The sequence below is a fragment of the Bombyx mori genome, chromosome 22, assembly GCF_030269925.1.
Source record: "Bombyx mori chromosome 22, ASM3026992v2".
Taxonomy (NCBI): Eukaryota; Metazoa; Arthropoda; class Insecta; order Lepidoptera; family Bombycidae; genus Bombyx; species Bombyx mori.
This window is the reverse complement of record NC_085128.1, coordinates 10,975,089-10,999,813: the sequence shown is the minus strand read 5'-3', so window position 1 is coordinate 10,999,813 and position 24,725 is coordinate 10,975,089. Positions and strand designations below refer to the sequence as shown.

The 24,725-nt window shown below is 38.6% G+C and overlaps 1 protein-coding gene across 13 annotated transcripts in view; it reads right to left on the bottom strand.

The window, feature by feature from the left end:
* LOC101736848 (2-oxoglutarate dehydrogenase complex component E1) overlaps window positions 1-24,725 on the bottom strand; it is a 47,401-nt gene that overhangs the window by 3,625 nt on the left and 19,051 nt on the right. For 3 of the 13 annotated variants that reach the window (XM_062674988.1, XM_038018798.2, XM_038018799.2), the window contains exons 6-22: window positions 23,366-23,498; window positions 19,948-20,026; window positions 18,774-18,950; window positions 14,640-14,788; window positions 12,018-12,103; window positions 11,360-11,539; window positions 10,051-10,231; window positions 8,483-8,701; window positions 7,444-7,637; window positions 6,485-6,738; window positions 5,028-5,140; window positions 4,462-4,649; window positions 3,679-3,772; window positions 2,960-3,152; window positions 1,908-2,045; window positions 1,082-1,246; window positions 180-287 (exon numbers count right to left, since the gene is read on the bottom strand). In XM_062674988.1, coding sequence (XP_062530972.1) covers window positions 180-287; window positions 1,082-1,246; window positions 1,908-2,045; window positions 2,960-3,152; window positions 3,679-3,772; window positions 4,462-4,649; window positions 5,028-5,140; window positions 6,485-6,738; window positions 7,444-7,637; window positions 8,483-8,701; window positions 10,051-10,231; window positions 11,360-11,539; window positions 12,018-12,103; window positions 14,640-14,788; window positions 18,774-18,950; window positions 19,948-20,026; window positions 23,366-23,498 — 2,651 coding nt within the window. Of the gene's footprint in view, window positions 1-179; window positions 288-1,081; window positions 1,247-1,907; window positions 2,046-2,959; window positions 3,153-3,678; window positions 3,773-4,461; window positions 4,650-5,027; window positions 5,141-6,484; window positions 6,739-7,443; window positions 7,638-8,482; window positions 8,702-10,050; window positions 10,232-11,359; window positions 11,540-12,017; window positions 12,104-14,639; window positions 14,789-18,773; window positions 18,951-19,947; window positions 20,027-21,896; window positions 22,000-23,365; window positions 23,499-24,318; window positions 24,437-24,725 lie in introns of all 13 variants that reach the window. The other 10 variants (XM_038018800.2, XM_062674989.1, XM_038018801.2 and 7 more) reach the window with 5 other exon arrangements.

Genomic DNA, 24,725 nt, shown 5'->3' with positions numbered 1-24,725 from the left:
TTAGAAGTTTCACTTCAAAAAAGCATAAACTAAACATAATTTAAAATAAAATAAACCACCCTGTATACTACCACCGTCCTCTATAATACTATAAACCCAAGCAAAAGCCCGTCTTGAATGAGACCGTGCGTGTAAAGGGTAAGGGGGGTAATGGTCGCAGCACATAGATCCAATCTCACCTAATGGTGCGCGGTACTGTCTCAGTTTCCTGAGCGTTAGTTTGCGGACTCTCGTCTCGGCCGAATAGTTGGCTTAACCAGCTACCCCCCTTCGATTGGGACTTTGCCCTGCAACCAATCGTCCACATGTTACGCGATGAGAGCACCGGTGAGTTTCTTGTGCGATGAAAACGATTTGTTATCACAATGACAACGATATCAAACATGCTTTTTCAAACTAGTCGTCAAATCGTGCTGTTCAATGTTTTGAATGGGGGAATTTATCGACCAAACGAGTAACAATCATTCGTCTTTAAAAAATTCTTTCAATACAAATAAAATATTAAAAATCTCTATTTTAAGAAATTAATATGATTTTTGAATTGAAAATTTGTACAATATTTCTTCATGTAATATTAACAAAAGATAAATCTTCAACACGGAATCAAGGCTTGTTTTTTCCAACCTAGCTGAGATCCTTGAGAGGCTATATCAGCGTAATCTTAACTAGTAGGTGAGCTCACGGGGCTCAAACCTGACGACGTTGCTAACACGAACCCTACCAAGAGCCGTGCTTCGCAGAATCTACCACCGGATCGGAAACGCGACCACTGAGAAGATCCGGCGAGAAACTCAGTAGGCTATGTCTGTGGGTTCATTTACTCGCCGAGCCCTTCGTCGCAAGCGACGGGTTCGACGAGAACGGTGACCGGTGCTTGAAGTACCTAAAAGCACCGTTAGTGGATCGGGAGGATCCGAGATGACGTGTTTTGGGCGACGTCGACTGCTTTCCATTATGTCCGCAGGATCGGGAATGTAGTTACCGGCGGCCACGATGAGAGGATTCTCGTGTCGTGCCGCTTTATCGAAGTGAGTATCAAGGAAATAAAGCAGTTCCGCACGCGCAAAAACGTAGGTCTCACCTAATCTGCTTCTGGTTCTGCAGGAGGGTGCGGAAGCGCGGCTCGATGTAGCTCCACGAGCCCATGTTCTTGTGCTCCTCCTGGCTCCACACGAGCTGAGCGTTCGGGTACTTCGCGATCTCGGCCTTCACCTGGTCGTACGGGAACGGAGAGATCTGCTCGAGTCTACAAACAGATCAAGTTGAATGCGATTGCGGACCTTGCATCACACAATTATCACCATCAACCATACTCATTATCTGTCAACGATCAACTATACTCATTATCTGTCAACCATCAACTATACTCATTATCTGTCAACTATCAACCATACTAATTATCTATCAACCATCAACTATACTCATTATCTGTCAACCATCAACTATACTCATTATCTGTCAACGATCAACTATACTCATTATCTGTTAACTATCAACTATACTCATTATCTGTCAACCATCAACTATACTCATTATCTGTCAAGTGATCTGTGACTTTAACTTTTAAATTGTAATTACTTCACACAATAATTTACAATTAACCACTAAATAGCGGACTCGACAGACGTTGTCCTGCATACACAAAAGGAACGTAAAGAATGAATGAATGCATACACGAAAATTTCATTCAAGTCGATCCAGCCGTTTAGTTGCAGTATAGATAAATAACCTAAACACCGACTGCGGCGCCATCTGCCGGGCTGATTTGTGAATTTAAGCATCCAGGGTGCCACCCAAACGCTCACAAAGAAGTTCATTCAAATCGGTCCAACCGTTTAGGAGGAGTTCAGTGTACACACGTACAGTATAATTATATAAATATAAAGATTTTTGCTAATGTTGCGTACCTAGCAATAGCAATGTCCTTTTCGAGTCCCTTGTCGCGTCTCTGTTTGAGTAGATCGTAGTAGACGCGTCCGGAACAGAATGCGAGTTTGCGTACATTCTGAGGGTTCTCGGAGGCTGGACCTTCTTCGGGGATCACTCTGTATGAGTTTGCATAAGGTTAATAATTTTAAGATACATTGTAAGAAGCATTAGTAGCACATAATTCTACGAAGGATTTAAAGTTATCGTTAATTTAAAATTAACATTTCAAATTTTCTATTTTCTGACGCGAAGTAATTTGCTCATTTTTCTATCGTCAGGGAAGTTAAACTTCTGTTACATACGCTGAGTCCTAAACGTTCTTTATTTAGGTTTTTCTGATTTTTGCACACATAAAAAACTCGTGATATTCAATTTGGAGCACCAGAAATTTTCTTAGTAGTAGTACTACAAGGTTTTTTAACACATTATTGCACAGTTTGTACCCACAGTACAGTATTTGGCATTGTATGTAGTGGTGTGGTAACTACTGGTGGTAAGGCATTCTGTGAGTTGCCTGTTTTTGCCGCAAAGCAAAGTAATGCGTTTCTGTTTGAAGGGTGAAGCAGCTATTGTTCTGTACAAAGTAAGACTGAGAATTCATGTCTCAAGATTTTTCGTGGTATTTACGTTGTAGGTGTCTGTCTATAGGTTCCGATTGCCACTTAACACCAAACGGGCTATCAGCTCGTCCACCTATTTAGGCAATAAAAAACAAGTTAATAAAAACTGTGTCATTTTAAGGGCCTACAAAATCAAAACTTTTATGTGCACTTGGCTTCTATCATCATCACTACATAGTATAAAACAAAGTCGCTTTCTCTGTCCCTATATCCCTATGTATGCTTAAATCTTTAAAACTACGCAACGGATTTTGATGTGGTTTTTTTTAATAGATAGAGTGATTGAAGAGGAAGGTTTATATGTATAATAACCATCCATTAAATAGTGGAATAAATTACAGTTTCCGAAGCGAAGCGAGGGCGGGTCGCTAGTTCTTTATAAAGCAACCGAAAATTTATGAATTTATTACCTCTTGAAATTGGTTCCCTCCTTCATGTCGTCAAAGGAGGATTTACATTCGGGATGACGCAGCAGAGACTTGGGCGTCATCAAGATGAGCGGCTTCCGGAAGGGCAGAGCGATCTGGCGACGCAGAATGTGGAAATACGACGCCGGAGTCGAACAGTTCGCTACGATCCAGTTGCAGTCGTGAAGCTGACGCACTGTTGTTGAGAAACAATAATTTGGTTAGCTATTAAGACAATTTTTAAGCTATTCGTTTTATCTATAATCGAAACTATCGCTTATTAACTTAATAAATTAATAAAAATTATTAAATTAAAATATATTCATGGACCTATAAACTACAATCTCGGAACAATTAGCTACGTGTGGGTAAAAGCCCGCCTCCTGCTCCTCTTCCTGTATAGGCGATCCTTCGATATTGTCGTTTAGATATATCGAAGTGTAAAACGCTATTTGGTTAAAGCAAAATTTCGCTTAATACGCGACATTTGTCTTTGTAAGTTGTGAGGAAGTTTTTTTTTTCTTATGATATCGTTTCCAAGTTTTTCCATTTAAAATGGCTCTCCTGTATTATTGCAAAAATGTCGCTTATACCAAATTGCTTTTCTCTCTCAATATTAATTTAGTGAAATAAAAGATCGTATTAATGCTGAATGGACTGTCAAAAACGTTACTAAAAGAGTACATATATATATATATATTGGAAATGCCTCTCCGCTGTACCTTCATAGTCGGGGCTTTCCGGGGGCATGTAGTCCGGGTCGTCGGAGCACATCTGCAAGAACCTCTCCAAACGAGCCGAGGAGTGCTCGGGGCCCTGGTGAAGACAACAAAAGCCAAATTGAAAAACCACGTCTATCGCTAATTCTTAACCACATTTCTAGCCAACGAATAGTTAAAGAAAAGTAACTGCTTAAAGCAAGGATGAGCACCACGCGGCCCGCCAAGCATTACTCAAATTGAATTTATTTTATCGACTTTCTCGTTTCTGTTCGTTTTTCTGTTCTTTTCTTGTTTGTTTTTATCTTACATTAGTATATGAAATAACTTTTTGTACATTTTTTTATTCTAATATTTATTATAAACTAGCTGACCCGGCAGACATCGTAGTGCCTCAATCGATAAATAAAAGGCCTAAACTTTTGTATAAAATAAACTTAATACAAACAAAAGGAATCCGCCCGACGGGGGACACATCAAAGGAAAAACAAAATTGTTATTTTTATTTATTTCCGAACATTTTCATATTTATCTACCTTTTAAACCTTCTCTGGACTTCCACAAATAATTTAAGACCAAAATTAACCAAATCGGTCCAGCCGTTCTCGAGTTTTAGCGAGACTAACAAACAGCAATTTATTTTTATATATATAGATAAAGTTTCGTAAATTATTAATAAGAGTTAACAATGTGCGGCCAGTCAAAAAAAATTTAAAAATTAAATTGACCCATTGATTAACAAAGTTGCACCCCTGGCTTAGAGCAAAACTGAAATGAAATACATACCATCCCCTCCATGCCGTGAGGCTGCAGCAGTACAATCCCGGACTGGCGCACCCACTTGGCCTGTCCGCTGGAGATGAACTGGTCGATGATGCACTGGGCCACGTTGTTGAAGTCTCCGAACTGGGCCTCCCACAGCACCAGGGCGTTCGGGTTCGTTACGGAGTAGCCGACCTCGAAACCCAGGACACCTGAATAAAAAATTTGACAATATACAATCATATGAATACTATGCATACATGTTAAATAAATAAATAAAGGTAATAGCGAAACTATTATAATAGAAGAAACCACTCTTTTAAAGATTGATAAACAAAAATGTCACTCGATAGAACACATGATCCGGACAAGTTTGAAAGATCTAAATCTGAGACTTACAAACTGAGACCCAAAAAAGGCAATCAAAGGATACACTAACCAAAAGATGATATAATTTAGAACAGAGATATTTTTTAGACTTAAACCTACAATTAGGTTTTTATATATAAAAGATGTATATAATATATTGATAGTACAAAGATATTGTATCATATTGCTTCGTATTGTATCATAGTTCAGAATTTCCTTACCATACTCAGACAGTGAGCTGTTGCACACAGTGTAGGGAGCCTGGTCGGGGTACAGATGTGCCAAGGCGCAGTAAGTGGCCTTGTCGACCTTCTGGTGGTGGAGCACGTGATGTCTGTCAAAATATATCATTCGTTAAGATTCTAATCCAAACATGGTATTTTTCTCAATTTTGAAATTAAAAAATTTACATAAGCTGAGACGAAATTTAAAATATTTTTTAAAGGGATTTTATGTCCTGGTAAATAAGACATTTAGGTCAAGTCTTATTATAATTTATATTCTTACTTTTATAAAAAATGATAACATGAAGTGAATTGAAATGAAATGAGATGAGATGATATGGTATGAAATATAATCTCAGTAAAATGGTGGTCATTTACTGAGACCTTTTAGTGGACTGTTTGGAGGATCCCGAGAAGTTACGTTCAGCGGCTGTGTTTGATTTTCCCACATTTGTGCACTTTCACAGATACTAAACAGTTAATAAACCACCGTTATTACACATTTAAACCTGAAGAAACATTAGATAGACAAATTAAAACAAATCACACAACTTCAACCTCACGTTCCCGCCAAAAAGTCCGAAATTTAAAATGTCATTTGAGTTTATGTACAGTTTATATGTATATAGTAATTACTAGTTTTATTTAAATGATAGCTCTCTTGTACGATCCAAAGAACTTTTGCACACAAATAAATTCAAAGTAATGTGTACATCAAATAGATTCACTGATATAACAAATAAGCTATGTAAGAAATACTCGCTACCCAATAATCGTATCGATGCTTTTAATTACACATTTCGAGTTTTATAACTCACGTTTATTTTTACATTGCAATATGTTATTTCGGCTTGACGAAATATTAACCAGAATATAAAAAATCATATTTGACTTGGAAAATAAATATAATGTTCTGATTGGGGCAGTATAGCCTATTGGCGTTTCAGGAAACATTATCATCTATATTGTATATTTACTCATACATTAATTCATATTATAATATATTTTTTTTATGTTTGAGAGATTACTGGTGGCCCAGAGGCCTTTACAATTTTACCAGTACAGGTGGGCGAGCAAAGGCACAGCCCGAGCGCCTCCAAAAGAGACCTAAAAACTCAAGAGAGCTGCTTTGCGAATGAATCTACTACCGGATCGGAATCGCGACCCGTTGAGAAGAACTTATATCTCAAGGTGGGTGGCGCATTTATGTTATAGATGTCTATGGGCTCCAGTAACCCTTTAACACCAGGTGGGCTTTGAGCTCGTCCATCCACCTAAACTATAAAAAAAAAAGATCCGGCGAGAAACTCAGCGGGCTGATCTTTAAGTTAGGTTGCCCCGGGGTCCCTACTCCCAGTGTTAGAGCTAAAGGTGTCTAATGCCGGGTTATTGGATCTGATGGATCCGTAAGGACGTGTATGCATATAAGTACCGGTTTCGTATCAAAAAGGTACCTGTGAGAGAATGTGCCTCGCTCAACATCTTCACCAGAGAGACGCACGTGGATGCCCTCCTTGAGCAGAGATCCGTAGGCCATCGCCTCCGCGAGCGCCCAGTCCACTGTACGGTTGTCGACCATCTCCATGCGCGACTTCAGGATACGAAGCAGCCCCTTGTGGATCTCGAACTCCGCGGCGTTGGGAGGGGGGGATGAGAACCGACGCCCGATGTGCACGAGGGTCTCCTCCACTACACCGGTGGCCGACATCTGACAAAAACAAATGGAAATTCATTCTTACCATACTATTACTAGTTAACTATACTGAGTTCTTAGAACTTGTCTCAGGGTAGGTGACTCATTTACGTTATAGATGTCTATGGGCTCCAGTAACCACTTAACATCAGGAGGGCTGTGAGCTCATCTACCCATCTAAGAAATAATAAAATAAAAAAAAACTCCTACCCCAAATCGCACTGAAGAACTTCATTCAAAAAAAAAACACTATCTGATCAATTAAATAACAAAAAGTATATCTGCGGAAGAAAGCAGAAATGTCGTAACTTGAACAGCCAAACTTTACACTAGAACGATTTATATAACACAATATGGTAAAAAATGATTTAGCCCAAAATGCAAGTTACGATATTTCTGCTTTCTCCCGTCGATATACGCCGATTTTTTACTAGTGGTAGGACGTCTTGTAAGTCCGCAAGGGTAGGTACCACCACCCTGCCTATTTCAGCCGTGAAGCAGTAATGCGTTTCGGTTTAAAGGGTGGGGCAGCCGTTGTAACTATACTGTGACCTTAGAACTCATATCTCCAGGGTGGTGGCGACGTTTATGGGCTCCGGTAACCACTTCGGTGGGCTCACACCAAATGGGCTGTGAACTCGTCCACCCGTCTATGCAATAAAAAATAAAACAGTAATTTCCCGCTCACAGAAATACTAAAGATTTATAGTCGAAACTAACCTTTAGGGGGTCCTTCCCCTCGAAGAAGCCCGACCAGGGCGAGTCGAGCCAGTCCTTGTATTTGATGTGGGTCTCCTGTTTGGCTTGGTTGTACGCGTCCTCGCAGATCTTTTCGTATTTGTCCTTCACGTCTTTAACCTCCTCAGCTGTGACGACTCCTTCCGCGATCAACTGGTCCGCGTATTTCTCCAATACTACAAATTTATGATTTTATTATTAAGCTATTGCATAGCTTTTATCGCGGGCCTTGAGCGGGGCGACCGAATCATGAAATTCCGTAACGGAAAAAACCTTACACCCCTCACTCCGCCTACCATGTAGCTCGCGTTCAACACATTCACACGTTGCGCTTGTGTAGTGTTTGTGAATAAGCGCGTGGCGTGACGTCACACTGCATGCGCATCATGAAAAGTCTGCCCATCTCGCGCGTTCTAGTTTTTGAATGTGAAGAGGACAGTTAAAGTTTTGCTTTTATTAATGTTTAATATAGCGTGGACTTGTTTTATTATTGTTTTAATATTAAATTATCATTGTCTAATTATAATTGCATAAGTTGATAAAAAATGCTATGCAATAGCTACACCGCGGCATTTCCCGAGTGCCACACGTTTTTATTTATTTTATAGTAGCTTCTAAAGTCACTACGCATCGATATTCAATTCGTCAATCCAGTTTGATGTTGTAAAATGTATGTATAAACGCGGAATTATACCGAAAATAGTATGTCTATTCATTATTGACCTTTCCCTTCAAGTCAAGACAATATCTATTACAATAATTATCACAAAATCATCAAATAGCCTAAGATCGAAAATACCCATCAAAAATTTTGGAGGACTATAAAGAATTTCATCTTATCTATAATGTCAAAATGGTTCGCAATATGACCACGCGTGACGCCACTGTCTCTGCTTTATATAAGTGTTTTTTTTTTGCAAATAATTTCTTTTGCTTTTCCTCTTTGCATTAAGCTGTTATTTTATTTCGGAGTATTATTTCAACAAAAAAAAAAGAAAAAGCTTATTTGAACATTACTCGCCTGGTTTGGTCTTACGAATCTTCTGGTACATGAGGGGCTGAGTGAACATCGGCTCGTCAACTTCGTTGTGTCCGTTTCTCCTGTAGCTGACGATGTCAATGACAACGTCCTTGTGGAACGTGGCTCTCCATTCGGCAGCCACGTTACAAACGTGCATTACAGCCTCAGGATTGTCACCGTTCACGTGGAATATCGGAGCGTTAACAACGCGGGCCACGTCTGTAACATATAGCACAGTGTTCATTTAGTTTATCCTGGAAGACGTCTTAGACTTCAATCGCCGCCGATTAGTTCACGAACATCGAAATTTCCAAGGACATACATCACACAGTGGTAACGTTTATAATATATCAAATTTAGCCTAGCGTCCTGTGCAACAACATAAAATGGAAATCGTTTCAAAGCTTGAAATGCAGTAAACTTATCTGACGAACGCTCGTCCACGCCGTAAATGTTCCAGGTATGAACGAGCATCAATGCGGAGTACCGTAGGCAAAACAAAGCGGTAAATACTTAATCAGTGATATATTATATTTATTGGGTTCTTATCACGATTTCCGCGTTTTATGCTACTTGACTATGGCCAGACTAAAGACGGCGGGTACGATGTTAAGAAAAAAAAATCTACCCTCTACCTAATCCGTTTTGTTTTGGACGTTACCACTGGAACTCGATGACTCATTTCGACAATATACTCGCATAACCATAGTAAGAACCCAACAAGTGATCGTGTATTTAACGTTGATAGCAGCGAAAGTTTAAAACAATCAACGATATAGTTTATATTGGGGTAGCTTTAAGCTTAGCACATTTGTTTGCTGATTATCAAAAAAAAAACTAGAAGTTACTGCAGAGAGGGAAAATGGCGTGACGTAATTCACAAGGTCTTCAACCGTCAATTCGCTAAAGCCGCTTTCGACTACGCTATAATATAATAGCATATAGTACATAGCTACATAGCTCATAGCACAACAATATCGCACACCATACATTGTTATGGACACGTTCACATTGTACTGTACTATATATTATTGGCTAAGTATAGGCTGCTATAATATGGCACTATAGCCACTTCGATAAAGCGGCATGACACGAGAACCCTCTCATCGTGGCCGCCGGTAACTACATTCCCGATCCTGCAGATAGAATGGAAAGCAGTCGACGTCGCCCCAAACACGTCATATCGGATCCTCCCGATCCGCTAACGGTGCTTTTAGGTACCTCAACCACCGGTCATCGTTCGAAGAGAACGATGACCGGTGATTGCGACGAAGGGCTCGACGAGTAAATTAACCCTCAGACACAGCCCACTGAGTTTCTCGCCGGATCTTCTCAGTGGGTCGCGTTTCCGATCCGGTGGTAGATTCTGCGAGGCACGGCTCTTGCTAGGGTTCGTGTTAGCAACGTCGTCAGGTTTGAGCCTCCTGAGCTCACCTACTCATTAAGGTTACGCTAAAATAGCCTCTCAAGGCTATCAGCTTAGGCAGGGGAAAAAAAGCACTATAGTATAGCGTAGTCTGAAAGCAGCTTAAGGCGTTATTGTCTAGGCGTGTCTGGTCGGCACGAACCTGTACAGTAGGCGGAAGATCTGGAGTGCCTGGGGTCGGTCGTGAACCCGATCTGGTTGTTGGCGACGATGTGTATGGTCCCGTGCGTGGTGTAGGCGGGCAGGTCCGACAGGTGCATCGTCTCGAACACGACGCCCTGACCAGCGAACGCCGCGTCGCCGTGCAGCAGGATCGACATCACCTGGACAATGACGTTATGTTATTGCGAGTGTCGATCGACGTAAGTGCCGAATAAGGACACGTTATTCTCTAGTAGACTAGAATTGTTTTCGAAACATCTGTTGCCTCATGCCTAATGTTCAAGAGTTGTTGACATAGAGTTGTTTGAAGTCGTCGTGGCCTAACGGATAAGACGTTCGGTGCATTCGTGTTTAGCGATGCACCGGTGGAGGGTACCAATTTTTCTAATGAAATACGTACTCAACAAATGTTCACGATTTACTTCCACGGTGTAAGAATAACATCGTGTCATAAAAATAAAAGCCGCAAAATTATAATTTGCGTAATTACTGGTGGTAGGACCCCTTGTGAGTCTGCACGGGTAAGTACCACCACCCTGCCTATTTTTGCCGTGAAGCAGTAATGCGTTGCAGATTGAAGGGTGGGGTAGCCCTTGTACTATACTGAGACCTTAGAACTCATATCTGTGGATGGCGGCTTTTATTGAAGTTATACTTCTTTAGGCGCGTTATGAAAAATTGATGAGAGTGAAATTTTACAGTGCGCGCACCGTGACACAAAATTAACAGAATGAAGTTACCCACTAAATCGCTCATTACAATACGACCGACGTAACTTGGCGAGTCTGGATATAGCCGCAGGTGAACTTTCCGAACCGTACCGAGAATTACCGAATTTATACGATGTCAAGAAAAGGGATGTCCAATATGCGTGTTTGAGGATGTTGTTTAATCAATTTTTTTTTCAAATTGATTAAAATTTAAATAAATAAAAAGAAATAAATTTAATAAAAATAAAGTATAACTTCTTACGCGCGTACATAAGTACACGCACCCTTTTTTATTACACGATGTTATTCCATCACCGTGGAAGTCAATCGTGAACATTTATGAAGTACGTATTTCATTAGAAAAATTGGTACCCGCCTGAGGAATTCGAACATCGATGCATTGCTTGATACAAATGCACCAGACGTCTTACTTATCCTTTAAACCACGAGGACTTTAAATTAAATATTAAAACGAAACTGAAAATAATAAATGGGTAAGGCACCGCGGCCCTGTCTACTTCTGTTCCAATTTAAATGGTCACCAGTCGTTAATAAATAAAATGAAACATAATATCCGACCTTCTTGCCCTCGTTGTCTCCCCTGTAGAACTGCTCGGCTCTGGTCTTGCCCTGCACCACGGGGTCGACGGCCTCCAAGTGCGAGGGGTTCGCGCAAACAGCCAATCTAATGTTCTTGTTGGTAACGCGATTCAAACGCTCGATGTACGTGCCCAAGTGATATTTCACGTCGCCGGAACCCTAAACAAAAATTATACATTATTTTACTAACTGTGTTTTGCGAGGCACTTTGAGACGTGAGGTCGCATATACACCTATTTATTGAAACTAATCCCCAGTTACCTAACGGACGTTTATGTTACTGTGAAAATAAAATCTAATGGGCTAACAATAATTACACATAATAAAACGGATACACGAGGCACGAACTATTACAATGAATTATTGAGAAATCTCTTCGAGATTCAAAAATATTACAATAAAGAATATTAGATTTGAAATTTCTTACGCTCTTGGAGTGAGAAAATCGACTGAATACTTGAATGGAGTGAACTTAATTGAACTTCAATTAAATACATTAAATTATTGATGCTAATACCAAATAAAACGCACCATTAATAACAAAGGTAAAGGTATTGGGCGAAATGTCACTTAAACCAAATAGCCTTCTACCACTCGGTATATATATATACATATTATATTGCATAAAAATACATACATCATCCTCAGCTTCGAGACCGGCGAACTGTGTGAACAGCTGGTGCAGAGGCTTACGGCACACGTTCGCGAGTACGTTGAGGCGCCCTGCAAACATCAACGGACGACATTAACTAAACGAAGTACAGACACATTAAGGGCGGGGGCACACGATGCGTTGCGGGGGCGGCGGTGCGACGCCGGAGCGGTGTCGCTGCGTCTTCTTACATAGATATATATATGGCATGTCACACAATGCGCTGCGGCGGCGCACCGGACTTGCAACCACAGAGACGAGGTGGGTAAGAGCGAAGGCACACGATGCGTTGTGGCGCCGCACCGCAATTATTTCACCGTATTGGCGGGCACATGAGCGGTGCGGCGCCGCAACGTTGTTATGTCGCAGGGGTGACGCCGGCGCCCCAGCAGCTCTGGACAGTCTGTTCATAAAAGTCTGTCGCGGTGTCACTCCGACGTCGCAACGGATTAACCCCTCCCCACCTAGTTTCGATGGTTGCAAGTCCGGTGCGGCGCCGGAGCAGTGTCGCTGCGTCTTCTTACATAGATATATCTATGGCATGTCTTTTATGAACAGACTGTCCAGAGCTGCTGGGGCGCCGGCGTCACCCCTGCGACATAACAACGTTGCGGCGCCGCACCGCTCATGTGCCACGAGATGGGTAAGAGCGGGGGCACACGGTGCGTTGCGGCGCCGCACCGCAAAGATTTCAACCTGGTCATATGCCCGCTGATTCGTTGAAATTTTTTTTATTGCTTAGATGGTTGGACGAGCTCACAGCCCACATATTTGTTAAGTGGTTACTAGAGCCCATAGACATCTACAACGTAAATGCGCCACCCACCTGAGATATACGTTGTAAGGTCTCAGTACAGTTACAACGGCCGCCCCACCCTTCAAACCGAAACGCATTACTGCTTCACGGCAGAAATAGGCAGGGTGGTGGTACCTACCCGCGCGGGCTACAAGAGGTCCTACCACCAGTAAAAATCGTGTGCCCCCGCTCTTATTTGTAGTCACTCTAGTCGCAGACATTAGAAGTACTGTCTACTAGTACTGTGTGAAAGAACTGACCCATGTGTTTCTTCACTCAAATTGATATACGATTAGCGACAAACATAAAATGTCAACCTTTATATAAACTGGCTAATTTTGAAAAGGCAGCAATAGCAATCTTAATGTATAATTTATTAAAATAGATGTTGTTTTGATTGTAATAGATTTTGTAAAGATACGACTAGAGGATAATTCTAAAAATAATTGAATTGGTAAAATTACAGGAAAATGACAAGAATTTTATCATAAATTTCAGGAAAAAAACTTATTTAGTTATCTTTTTTTGTAAACTTTATGTTTTAACTTCAAAGGTCGCAATTATAAATTTGTTTGAATCTTATGAAACTTATTACATCCAAGATGCAACTCAATAATAATCACCACGAGACTTTCAAAGAATGGAAGCGATTACATATGGTAACTTAATTGATTCATAAGAAATCACGGCTTCGAGAGGGATATTAGAACATCTAACAAGCTTTATGATTTGCAATCTTAACCACATTGATATAGAGATCCTAAATAATATTTTTACTCAATTTATTTGTATACATATTTATAATTTTTTCTCCTGATCACCAACAAGATTCTATACACCATGTTTTATTTTTAAAATGATACGATCATAAAAAGTCTAAAATAAGCAAAGATAATTAAGACATATCCATAATGTTAAAATTCTATGTTGATCTTCGAATGGGAAGCTAGCTAATCTTGAATTCGTCAATTAAAAATTACTTTCAAGATACATCATAATTCACCGACTCTATGCAATTATTTTCGGGTGGATCATAATCTAAATACATTTAAACAAAGAATTTAAATAACCTAATATACACGTTCACTATCACTCAAAAACTCTTTACTATTTGAATAACAATTAAAGTTTGTGGAACATTAAACCCATTAAATTACATTTGTTTATTTCAAATCAAACAAAATTACAAAACAATTCTGAAACAAAGATCTGTGTTAACAAAAACTAAAAATACAAAGTTTACAACTGTCACATGATAAAACTAATTTTATTAAATGTCACTTATAACAGGTATGCATGCGTAATGATGTAATTTTTTTTTTTTTAGTCAGGTGGACGAGCTCACAGCCCACCTGGTGGTAAGTGGTTACCCATGGACATCCACAACGTAAATGCGCCACCCACCTTATAACCGCCACCGATATAAGTTCTATGGTCTCAGTATAGTTACAACGGCTGCTCCACCCTTCAAGCCGAAATGCATTACTGCTTCACGGCAGAAATAGGCAGGGCAGTGGTACCTACCCGTGCGGACTCACAAGAGGTCCTACCACCAGTAATACGTTACATTTACGTCATAGTAGATATTAATGTAGTAATCATTATGTTAATGTTCTACATTCGAAGGTCCAAGCTGAAGAATCGAATGTGAGATAGCCATGTGCGGGTCATACAACGACAAAACCTTCTTTTTTTATGATTGAAGGGTTACTGGTGGCCCGGAGGCCTTTCCAGTTTCACCAGGACAGGGGGGCGAACAAAGGCTCAGCCACTACGCGATTCAAAAGGATATTACTAAAAATGATACTCACCTCTATGGGGCATGCCCATAATGATGGATTCGACTCCGAGTTTCGTGGAAACGTCGATGACTTGCTTCATCGCCGGAATCAAAATTTCGCACCCTTCCAAACCGAAACGCTTCTCGGAGGACCATTTCTTAGCGAGGAAATTCTCGAACCTGCAAATGAAAATTACATTACGTTTCAGAATTATATTAGTATAGGATGTATTGACATTGTATTTGTATTGACTAGACCACTCGAGTTTCTCGTCGGGAAGTCGCCCGAAGCACGTCATTACGGATCCTCCTGATCCATTAACGGTGCTTTAAGGCACCACAAGCACTGGTCACCGTCCTCGTCGAACACGTCGCTTGCGACGAAGGGCTCGACGAGCGAATTAAGCCATAGACACAGCCCACTGAGTTTTTCGTCGGATCTTTTCAGTGGGTCGCGTTTCCAATCCGGTGGTAGATTCTGCGAAGCACGGCTCTTGCTAGGGTTCGTGTTAGCAACGTCGTCAGGTTTGAACCCCGTGAGCTCACCTACTAGTTAAGGTTACGCTGAAATGCCTCTCAAGGCTATCAGCTAAGGTAGGAAGAAAAAAAAAATGTATTGATTTGTATTTGAGTAACTCGGTGGTGCAATAATTGGCGATCCTGACTATTGAGCCAAGGGTTTTTTTTTTTTATTGCTGTTGTAGGCAGACGAGCATACGGCCCACCTGATGGTGAGTGGTTACCGTCGCTCATGGACTTCAGCAATGCCAGGGGCAGAGCCAAGCCGCTGCCTACCGCTTAATACTCTCCATAAGCCTCGTTTGAAGAAGGACATGTCATAGCGCTCGGGAAACACCGTGGAGGGGAGCTCATTCCATAGCCGGATGGTGCGTGGCAAAAAAGATCTCTGGAAGCGCACTGTGGATGACCGCAGTGGCTCCAGGTAGTATGGATGAACTCTACTCCGGTGGCGGGCGGTGCGGTGGTAAAAACGAGATGCCGGTATCATCTCGAATAATTCCTCAGTGTCATTGGTTCTATTCCCACATTGGGCAAAAATTCGTGTGATGAAAAGGTTTTTTGCTCTTTGTTTGGGTGTTATTTTTCTAAATTGGGTCCCGATGACCGTGCGTGATTTATTCCCAGTTATTATAATTATTATTGACAGTCCACAAGGGACGACAATTTTTGAACGGTCCGAAATAAACAAGTAAATATTTAGAAAACAGCGATATAGTTATAAAATACTAAATAGTAAATTAGACTGAATAATAATGTTCAAAATATGTTTTTTTTTTTGTTATCTTTAAGACCTTAACTCTGAAACGGAATGAAGGAAGATTTTATTTGTGTTTCGTGTTGAAGTGATTTGGGAAATCATACCGTATATACGTTACAAGGAAAATAAACAACACTTAGGCCGTGTCTACAATCACCAAGGATTTATCATTGAAAACTATCACATTAACGAGATTAATATAATTCGCTTGCGTTCTAAATAATCTAGAAGGTAGAATAAATATAATTATAGGGGTATTAAATTATATAAATTACCATACTGAGATTTCTAGTAAATAGTTCGGTATCAAAATAATGTTGAAATTTTTTATCACTTTTTTTTTGTTTTAGTGAAATCTATCATTAATTAATATTTAATGTTATTTTTAATTTAGTAAATAGAACTCTAACATAAAGTGCATCTGTGTCCGAAGTATTTTGAATTTCAAACAGAACTCTGCAACCAATTTCTTAATTTTCTCTTCTTAGCTACATTTTGACTTTATTAAGAAAATGAGATCATTACCCTAATATAAAATTAATTAAAATGTAATTAGCGTTTTGTCGTCTCCGTCAGTAATTTATATTAAACGCGTATATGTGTGATGTTTGAACTTGAGTTTTTTTGTTTTTATTGCCGTATATGTAGACGAGCATACGACCCACCTGATGGTGAGTGGTTAACGTCGCTCATGGAGTTAAATATAATTATATGTAGTTACAGAATAATAAACGCGGATAAAAATCCCAATACCTATCAGAACCAGGAAGTTATATTTTTAAACCAAAGTATCAATCACGTAAATGGACATAGAATATAAAATCCAAATCACAGATGATTTATCACCCCCCCGGTGTTGTACCTACACGGTCGCGATTAGATTGCGAGGCCTCCATTATCACAAACGAAATCGTAACAAGAAACTTTATCTCTCGTATGTAAGAAATACAGACCTCATTCCAGACATGTCGAGAAATATTTACACATCTACCGTGTCTCCAATCTTTGTTAGTCAATGTTATAGTTTATATTAGAATTATACTTTAAAAGCGTATAGAATAAACTATTAGTATAATTTTGATGTTCCCAGAAATGCAAATCGGATATTTTCCCTCCACTCACACCACTTTAGCCTTCTGTACGTGTAGCTAACATTCATAGCGGGGACCACACGAAAAGCCGGAATTTAATCAGGCGGTATTATGAGTAGTAATATATAGTTATAATAGATTCCGCTACCCTCCTCGCAAAGCAGGAGAAAAACAAGACAAAACCGAGGGTTGCAGTCGAGAAAATTTCAATTACCATGTACCATGGATCAGATATTAATATAGATGGGACCTATCATATTAGATTATTTATGGAACCAATAATAATAATAACAGAAGAGCAAGGTGGGTGGCGCATTTACGTCATAGATGTCTATGGGCTCCAGTAACCACTTAACACCAGGTGGGCTATGAGCTCGTCCAACCATCTAAGCAATAAAAAATAAATAATTTTTTTTTAGCTTATTCCAATTGTCATACCATTAACAAATATTTCTAGTACAAGTAATGTTCAAGATTAAGGTATCACTCTTTCTCACAGGGCTTGGCCTATACCTCGTATTCTCAAAGGCTATTTGCTGGCGCATTCTAGAACTCGATTTTATTTATATAAACAAAAATATAGTCCAGACATTTCAAGCCTTACAATAGGCATCATATATGTAAGTTACATTTACTAAAGTCTTATCAGGAATACCGGAAAAATTATTACTAGGCTGAACAATTAGAACAATTATTATGCTGTTTTTGTTAGGCGTGAATGTTCTTTGATAAAATTTATCATTGGGTAATGTGTGAATTCAGTATCAATAATATTATTCACAGATAAAAAATATTATGTACGTATTTAGGCACACCCACATTGAGTATGTATTTGTGCATTTTAGTGAGTAATAATGATAACCTTTTTTATTTGTACCTAAAAGCTTTATAACCTTAGTAAAAGTTGCCAGCTTATAAATTTGATATGCATCATAATATGTTCTGACACGTATGATACGTCATTCCTGACATTTCATTTCGTGGAAGTGCGTGTTATTGTTATTGTTAAATGTTGTTAACACTATAATAATCTATCTCAATCATCAGGAGCCTATTTGAGAAGTCGCAGATTAGACTCGTCATTTACGACACGGTTCCTTTTTTTTTCCACGTTTCATCTGTATTGGGTGCTAACGGTTGGCAGCCTGCAATATATTTTAATTGTACAGAAATATTGGTCATTCTAGCAGACGTGAATATAGCCATCTATTTCTACCTCTACTAAGGTAACCTTTCCCGTAACTTCCACTGCTATTACGTAAGTGAAAACGATATACCGCTGTTGGATAAGCATAAATCTTGTTTTTTGTCAAAACTATATTCTTATTCTTAAAGGCAATTGGCTTGCGCGTTATCAAATTTGTTTATGTTACATTGCGGTGCTGAATTATAGTACAATTCATTTTTTATGTTTCCTTAAAAGCCATAAAATTACTACATTTATTGGCTAATCTGGTAGGACCTCTTATGAGTCCGCGCGGGTAGGTATCACCACCCTGCCTATTTCTGCCGTGAAGTAGTAATGCGTTTCGGTTTGAAGGGTGGGGCAGCCGTTGTAACTATACTTGAGACCTTAGAACTTATATCTCAAGGTGGGTGACGCATTTACGTTATAGATGTCTATGGCTCCAGTAACCAATTAACACCAGGTGGCCAGGTGGTAACACCAAGCAGGGCTGTGAGCTCGGCCACCCATCTAAGCAATAAAAAAAAATCTACTTAAGCACAAGCAGTACTCTTCTAGTTATCTTACCTATATATTTGTATATGAATATAAAAGAGTATTTCTGCTTACCCAGTTGATCTGGTTAGACGAGCCAGGATGAGCCTCTTCTGGTCAGCGTTCATCTTTGTTACGTTCGGTGGCTCCATGCGCTGTCGGATCCAGTTGCATTGTTCCAGGGAATTTATGAACATGAACTCAATACCGATGTTGTTGCAGTACGCTTGCTCCAAACGATTCAGAATTTCTCTACATAATACAAACAAATTATTTAAATGAGGAAAAAAAGCAAAAATTCTGTTTTTTTATATTTTCACATACCTACTGTATAGAAACTTCAAATAAGAAACCCGAACGTTAAAAAATTACGAAATTTTCATTCCACTAACGGAACTCGGAAACACACAAGACATTACATACATCTAATATATGAAACGTAACGATAGTCTGAAAGACTTCCGTCCGTGGTCATAAGTGAAATTACCATTGAATGCCTTAATTAATTAGTAATAATTACCATTTTATTAAAACTACAACATATATGTTTCGTTACTTTTAAAAGTATTCGGCCGTAACTTCAGTACTGGAGATGTGCATTTCCTATTATGCGACATTGATCTTATCTGATGCGTAAATAAATAATTTGCAACTAAGTCCACAACCGATAAACGATCGAAAGGTTAAGGCCAACATTTACGACAGGCTTTAAACATCTATAATACGTGATACGAGACGTGTTAAAACATTTCGAGATAATGATAAGTCCCTGATAAGACCGAAAACTGTATTTGACCACGAAATTTCTTTTTGTATGCATTTAACTTTTATAACGGTGCATTTTTGGAGTGATTTAAAGACGGCTTCTGGCCACGATTATTGCATGGTCAAAATGTTCAACATTTTACATGATTAATAATTTAAAGACGACTTCTGGCCACGATCATTGCATGATCAAAATCTTCAACATTTTACATGATTACATATTATAATGGTATATTTGACTGAGATGCAACCATCCTCTGTAAGTCCGTAAACTGTGATCAAATGATAATATTAAAACAATATAACTGATTAAGGCCCGACTACAATATTCGAATGTGAATTTCCACAATACGACCATCTGGCCGTGTCTTTAAAATCATGTGGGCCTTGACCCAGTCGGGCCAAATTCGATACAAAACAATAACTTATTAAAAAACATTTCAATCCCGAAAGTGTGTCTTATTCTACAATCAGTAAGACTCACCTCAACGGGAGCGCTTTTTCTTTTTCGCCGATAAACGTAGTTGAGGGTAGTTTGAATACCCTGTCCATGTCGGCTTCATCTAGAATTTACAAGTGAGCAATAAGAGTGGATACATTCGTAGGATGTGTCTTAGAACTTGTAGGTTCAGATGGTGAGGGAATTAGAATAATTAGAACGCATTCTAGATAAGTATGTAATTGCTAAAAAAGAGATAAGGTGGCCGAGCATAAAATATATCATGGCCCAATTGGTGTTAAACGAATAACGCACCTAAAGACAAAAGTCTCAACAAACAAAAGAAAATATCGCTATTTCATAGAACAGAAGCGAATTAATTATCATGACTAAAAATTCCCTCACCATCTCTCAAATAATCTCTAAAAGTATAAACCAAAATGCATGATATTGAAAAAAAGCGTATAGTTCATAAGGAAGCACATGAAAAGCATATTGAAATGATATCATATCCCTTTACTAGTTCGGTTGAAGGAAAATAGAACAACCAATACATGTGCTCATAACGATTCAGCCTATTTTTGATAAAGATACAACCCAAATAGACATTCGAACATCTCTGACATACTACCCCCGCAACCTTATGTAATACCATACGAAGCCCTTGAAATCATCACAAAATTAACAACATTAAATAAAATATAATCGATTTTCAACACCATAGCTTCGATATTAAAACTTAATCGATTTCGAAGCGCAATCGAGCCTGTGATGAAAAAAACACTCTGACGTAATTCGATGTTCCAATGTTATCCTCGTCGAGATGACCCCTGGCGCTGATCCAATGCTTACAGAATGTAGGTGTGCTATTCATATACAGACGTTACCATACTGCGTTTCATAAGTCAATGTCGGAATAAAACGATTTTATTTTCGATTGTTTCGATAGACAAGACAATTTGTTTTTTTTTTCTTCTAAAACCATGCAATTGGTGTTTATGTCGAAACACACGTGTACATGCAAAATTCGTGCAATGTCAAACCAACAGTATATTAATCGATTAAAGCCCTGCGTTCGATAAACAACAGTTGCACGTCTCAAAATCTGATAACGTTTTTACCAAAATAAGGTATGGCACATACATTGGAAAAGAGAAATTAGGTAATAACCAGAAAAGTAGGGGAAACTATTATTTGAGGGCTTTGATAGATTAAAATGAGCGTGCTAGCGAAACCGCGTGCACTACCAGCATCAAATGAGATAGATCTTCTGTAGTTATGGCTCGCAGTGTTATTAACATTCAAACAATCGCTGGTTTAGTGATTAAATCGGATTCAGAATGGCATTTTATTTTTGTTGTTGTCGAACGCAACATAAATGCTAAACGCTAATTTTGAAAAGTCATTCTATAATTACACCCAGTATCGCACAGTCAGAAAAGATAACATTTATCGCTTTTACTCAACCACTATGGAGTCCATTATGTAACTTTGATTCTGAATAGCGGTACAATACAATTTACTTTTCCTTTCGGCATTAACTCCCAAATATTCGGAAACACAAGGTTTCGTCAAAACTAGATTTAACAGGAAAGAAAAATTCAGAATCGAGTAGAGCGCTAGTCACGTTGCAACTCGTTCGTAAATTCTCGAACAACATGTTTACCAACATGCGTTTCAATTTGAACCTTCAAAACATTTCTTCGTACTCTTAAATTAATTCTTGAAAATTACATGATAGACTCGATAAATAAGTTTTGATTAAAAACACTTTTACGGTCTAATATCGCGTTTATATCGTTCTCAAAGTCGTTGCGACATTGAAAATCGCGAGCAATACAAACGAATAGATAAAGTGTTTTAAATCATGCCTAAAACCTCGCGGAACGAAAACGCCCAGAGAATATAATAATAACTATACTGTCCCGCCATAACCACATCAATTCATGAGGTACATCGAGCGTCCATACTCCGCCATACTACCGCCTCCTTACCAAATCTGTAGCTGTTGTGTATCACTTCAGTGGGACTTTTACCGCCCAAATCGTAGTTCGCAATCTCCAACGGATCGAGTTTCGCTACATGATGTCCCCGGATCTGTTTTTTTAGTTTATTCATTTTAATATAATTTGATGTTACTACAGGACTATTCGATTAATCGTAACTTTAATTTGCACAAAACAAAAAGGGACCAAGTGAACAAGAGATTACGCGGGAATTGTTATTAACAAAAGGCTACTCGTACACATGTTGCTTAGTAACGTATTGAGGACGAAGCGAGGCGTTGTTACGAACACTTCGTGACAAAGTGTGAGTTTACGATCAAAAAGTACTAGGCCTTTCTGTGCGTATATTAAATACCAGAAAATTTAGGATGTGAGTTACACAATACACAAAAGCGATTAAGGAAAACCATGAAGCATCACACACATATATCCATTATCTCGATCGCTGTGCAAAAAAAAACCATATTTTTCCTCGAACGTTAATTTACATATAACTCGAAAAACACGTTTAACACCAACTGCAACTTGCAACCTTACACATATAAAACTATTTACCTTACAGTGTATTTTCAATCGACTCTTGCCTAAATCGTTCCAATGGCGAAACTTACCATCAGTAACATTTTGTACACATCACTATTTCTAGTAAAGGAATATGATTTTTATTTAATTTAATGCTCTACAACCTATGTAGTATGTTACAATTAAAATTGTTAATATTACAGATACATAAAATTTTCTATATACATATGTACCTACGTTAATGACATTAAAAAAATGGAGGTTAAGGACCGCATATTTTAAACAGCTAGTCTCAATTATTAGAAATTTCAATTTCAAAGGAACACTTATTTGGTAAATTTAAATTTGATATACTTTAAAAGAACAACGTTGAAATTAAAATAAAATAAAAAGGTAAAAAAAGTATACGAAACATTTGACTGTAGGTACTATAAACTAAAACAAATACTACCCAAGCACCTCGTTTAAACAAAAAATATAACATTTTAAATCTACCAATTTGTTTTCTATCAAGCACCAAAAAATATAAGCATTACTAATATATGGAGTAAATAAAATCGGCATATGCATCTCCGTTCACAGCCAATAGATAGAATTAGTGCTTTTCGGAATACCCTGTGAAGCCGAAGCTAAGAACCCTATTCCAGCCGACGATTTAGAAGAAAATATCGCATATTGATCGTTCAACGTAAACGTAAACTGGATTGAATCGAATCGAGTTTTCAAAACAAAAAAAATACAATAACCACACAAAAGTCATTGGATAAAACTAATCCCCACTGCAGCAATAACGTCACGATAAAAAAGCAATAACTTTTGCATTAATGACGATTAATCCGATTAATGTAATACCGGCGGTATCACGTTTACTGGTAGCCAGTTGACATTCAGCTAATCGTCAATTGCGAGTGTACGAGATCTTGAACGGTCCATACCAAATCTCACGTGTTGTCTAATGACAGCTTCGTTAGCGAAGGCTCGCATGCCGCCGTGCCAATCAGCGCTCGACACCGGATCTCCGGTCGATATTCCCAACGGGTCAAGTTGCGCCACAAGATGACCCCTCGACTACATCGAAAAACTACTACATTATGAATTCGTTTCAAACAATTTCATCCATCCATCTTGAGAGAATTATTTTAGTCATATCTAAGCATACATTTAGTAAAATGTTTTAATTAATTAAACCAGACACTTATGTTAAATTAACATTCGAAGGATTGCAGAAACGTAGTTTTAGATAGATTAAAATAGGTAGGTACTACTGAAAATAAAGAGAAAATACAACTATAACTCCAATATTCGAGGCGTGTTTAAAGCTAGTATATTAAACGTACAACATAGAAAACATAAAAAAAAAAAAATATTTAAATACATTTTTGAGACTAGCAATTTTTGTAATCGGTCTACTTAGTAATTATGTTCCTTGTTTTAATAAAAATTGTCATGAGCTCATCACCAAGTCTCAGATAATAATGTGATTAATGTTTTTGTTAATACGATAATTATTTGGTACGCATCTCGCTAAAATGAAAACTTGCAAAAAAAATTAATCCATTCTCAGCCAACGTTATCCCACACATGACCTCCAAGCTTCGTGTCTTTGTCGAATAATTGTTATTTGACGAATCCCAACATACGAATAAAGAAAATTTCAGTTCATTTCAAATGATTCCAACGCTGCAGAACTCCAACAAAGTGCACTATTAAGGCAATACTGTTTTATATATTTATTACGCATGTGTGTTATAACATCGCCATTATTGAAAACAACCAGTGATACGCAATGAATGTATAATGCGATTAATTAAATACACGGTTAATATTATACGCATATGATTTAATCCGTGACCGGGTACATGTTCACGTGTATGTATCCCTTGCGTACCGAAATTGAAATATTTCCTCATGATGAGCTCGGAACTTGGTGCACGCATGCCCAGTTCCGGAAGCGTGGCCGTCGTGATGCCGAGCGGGTCCACATCGGCCGCCAGGTGACCGCGAGCCTGTCACGCACCCGCCACCAAGTCATCTTATATAATTTATCATACGACCTAGCGACTTCAGTATGATCGCCCAACATTCTATCACAGGGATGGCGAACCTTTTTATTATTGACTCTGTATTTTTCTTTTCATCGAATCATAAAGAGCGGCGGCGTTGTGCCAACAAACAATTTTAAATTGTTGGCATACTACTTTTATAGAACACATACGCAACATTAACAAAAGTTTCTCAAAGTTGAAAATATTATTGAAATACCCTCATTTCGACGCATTAAAAAATTCGACCGGT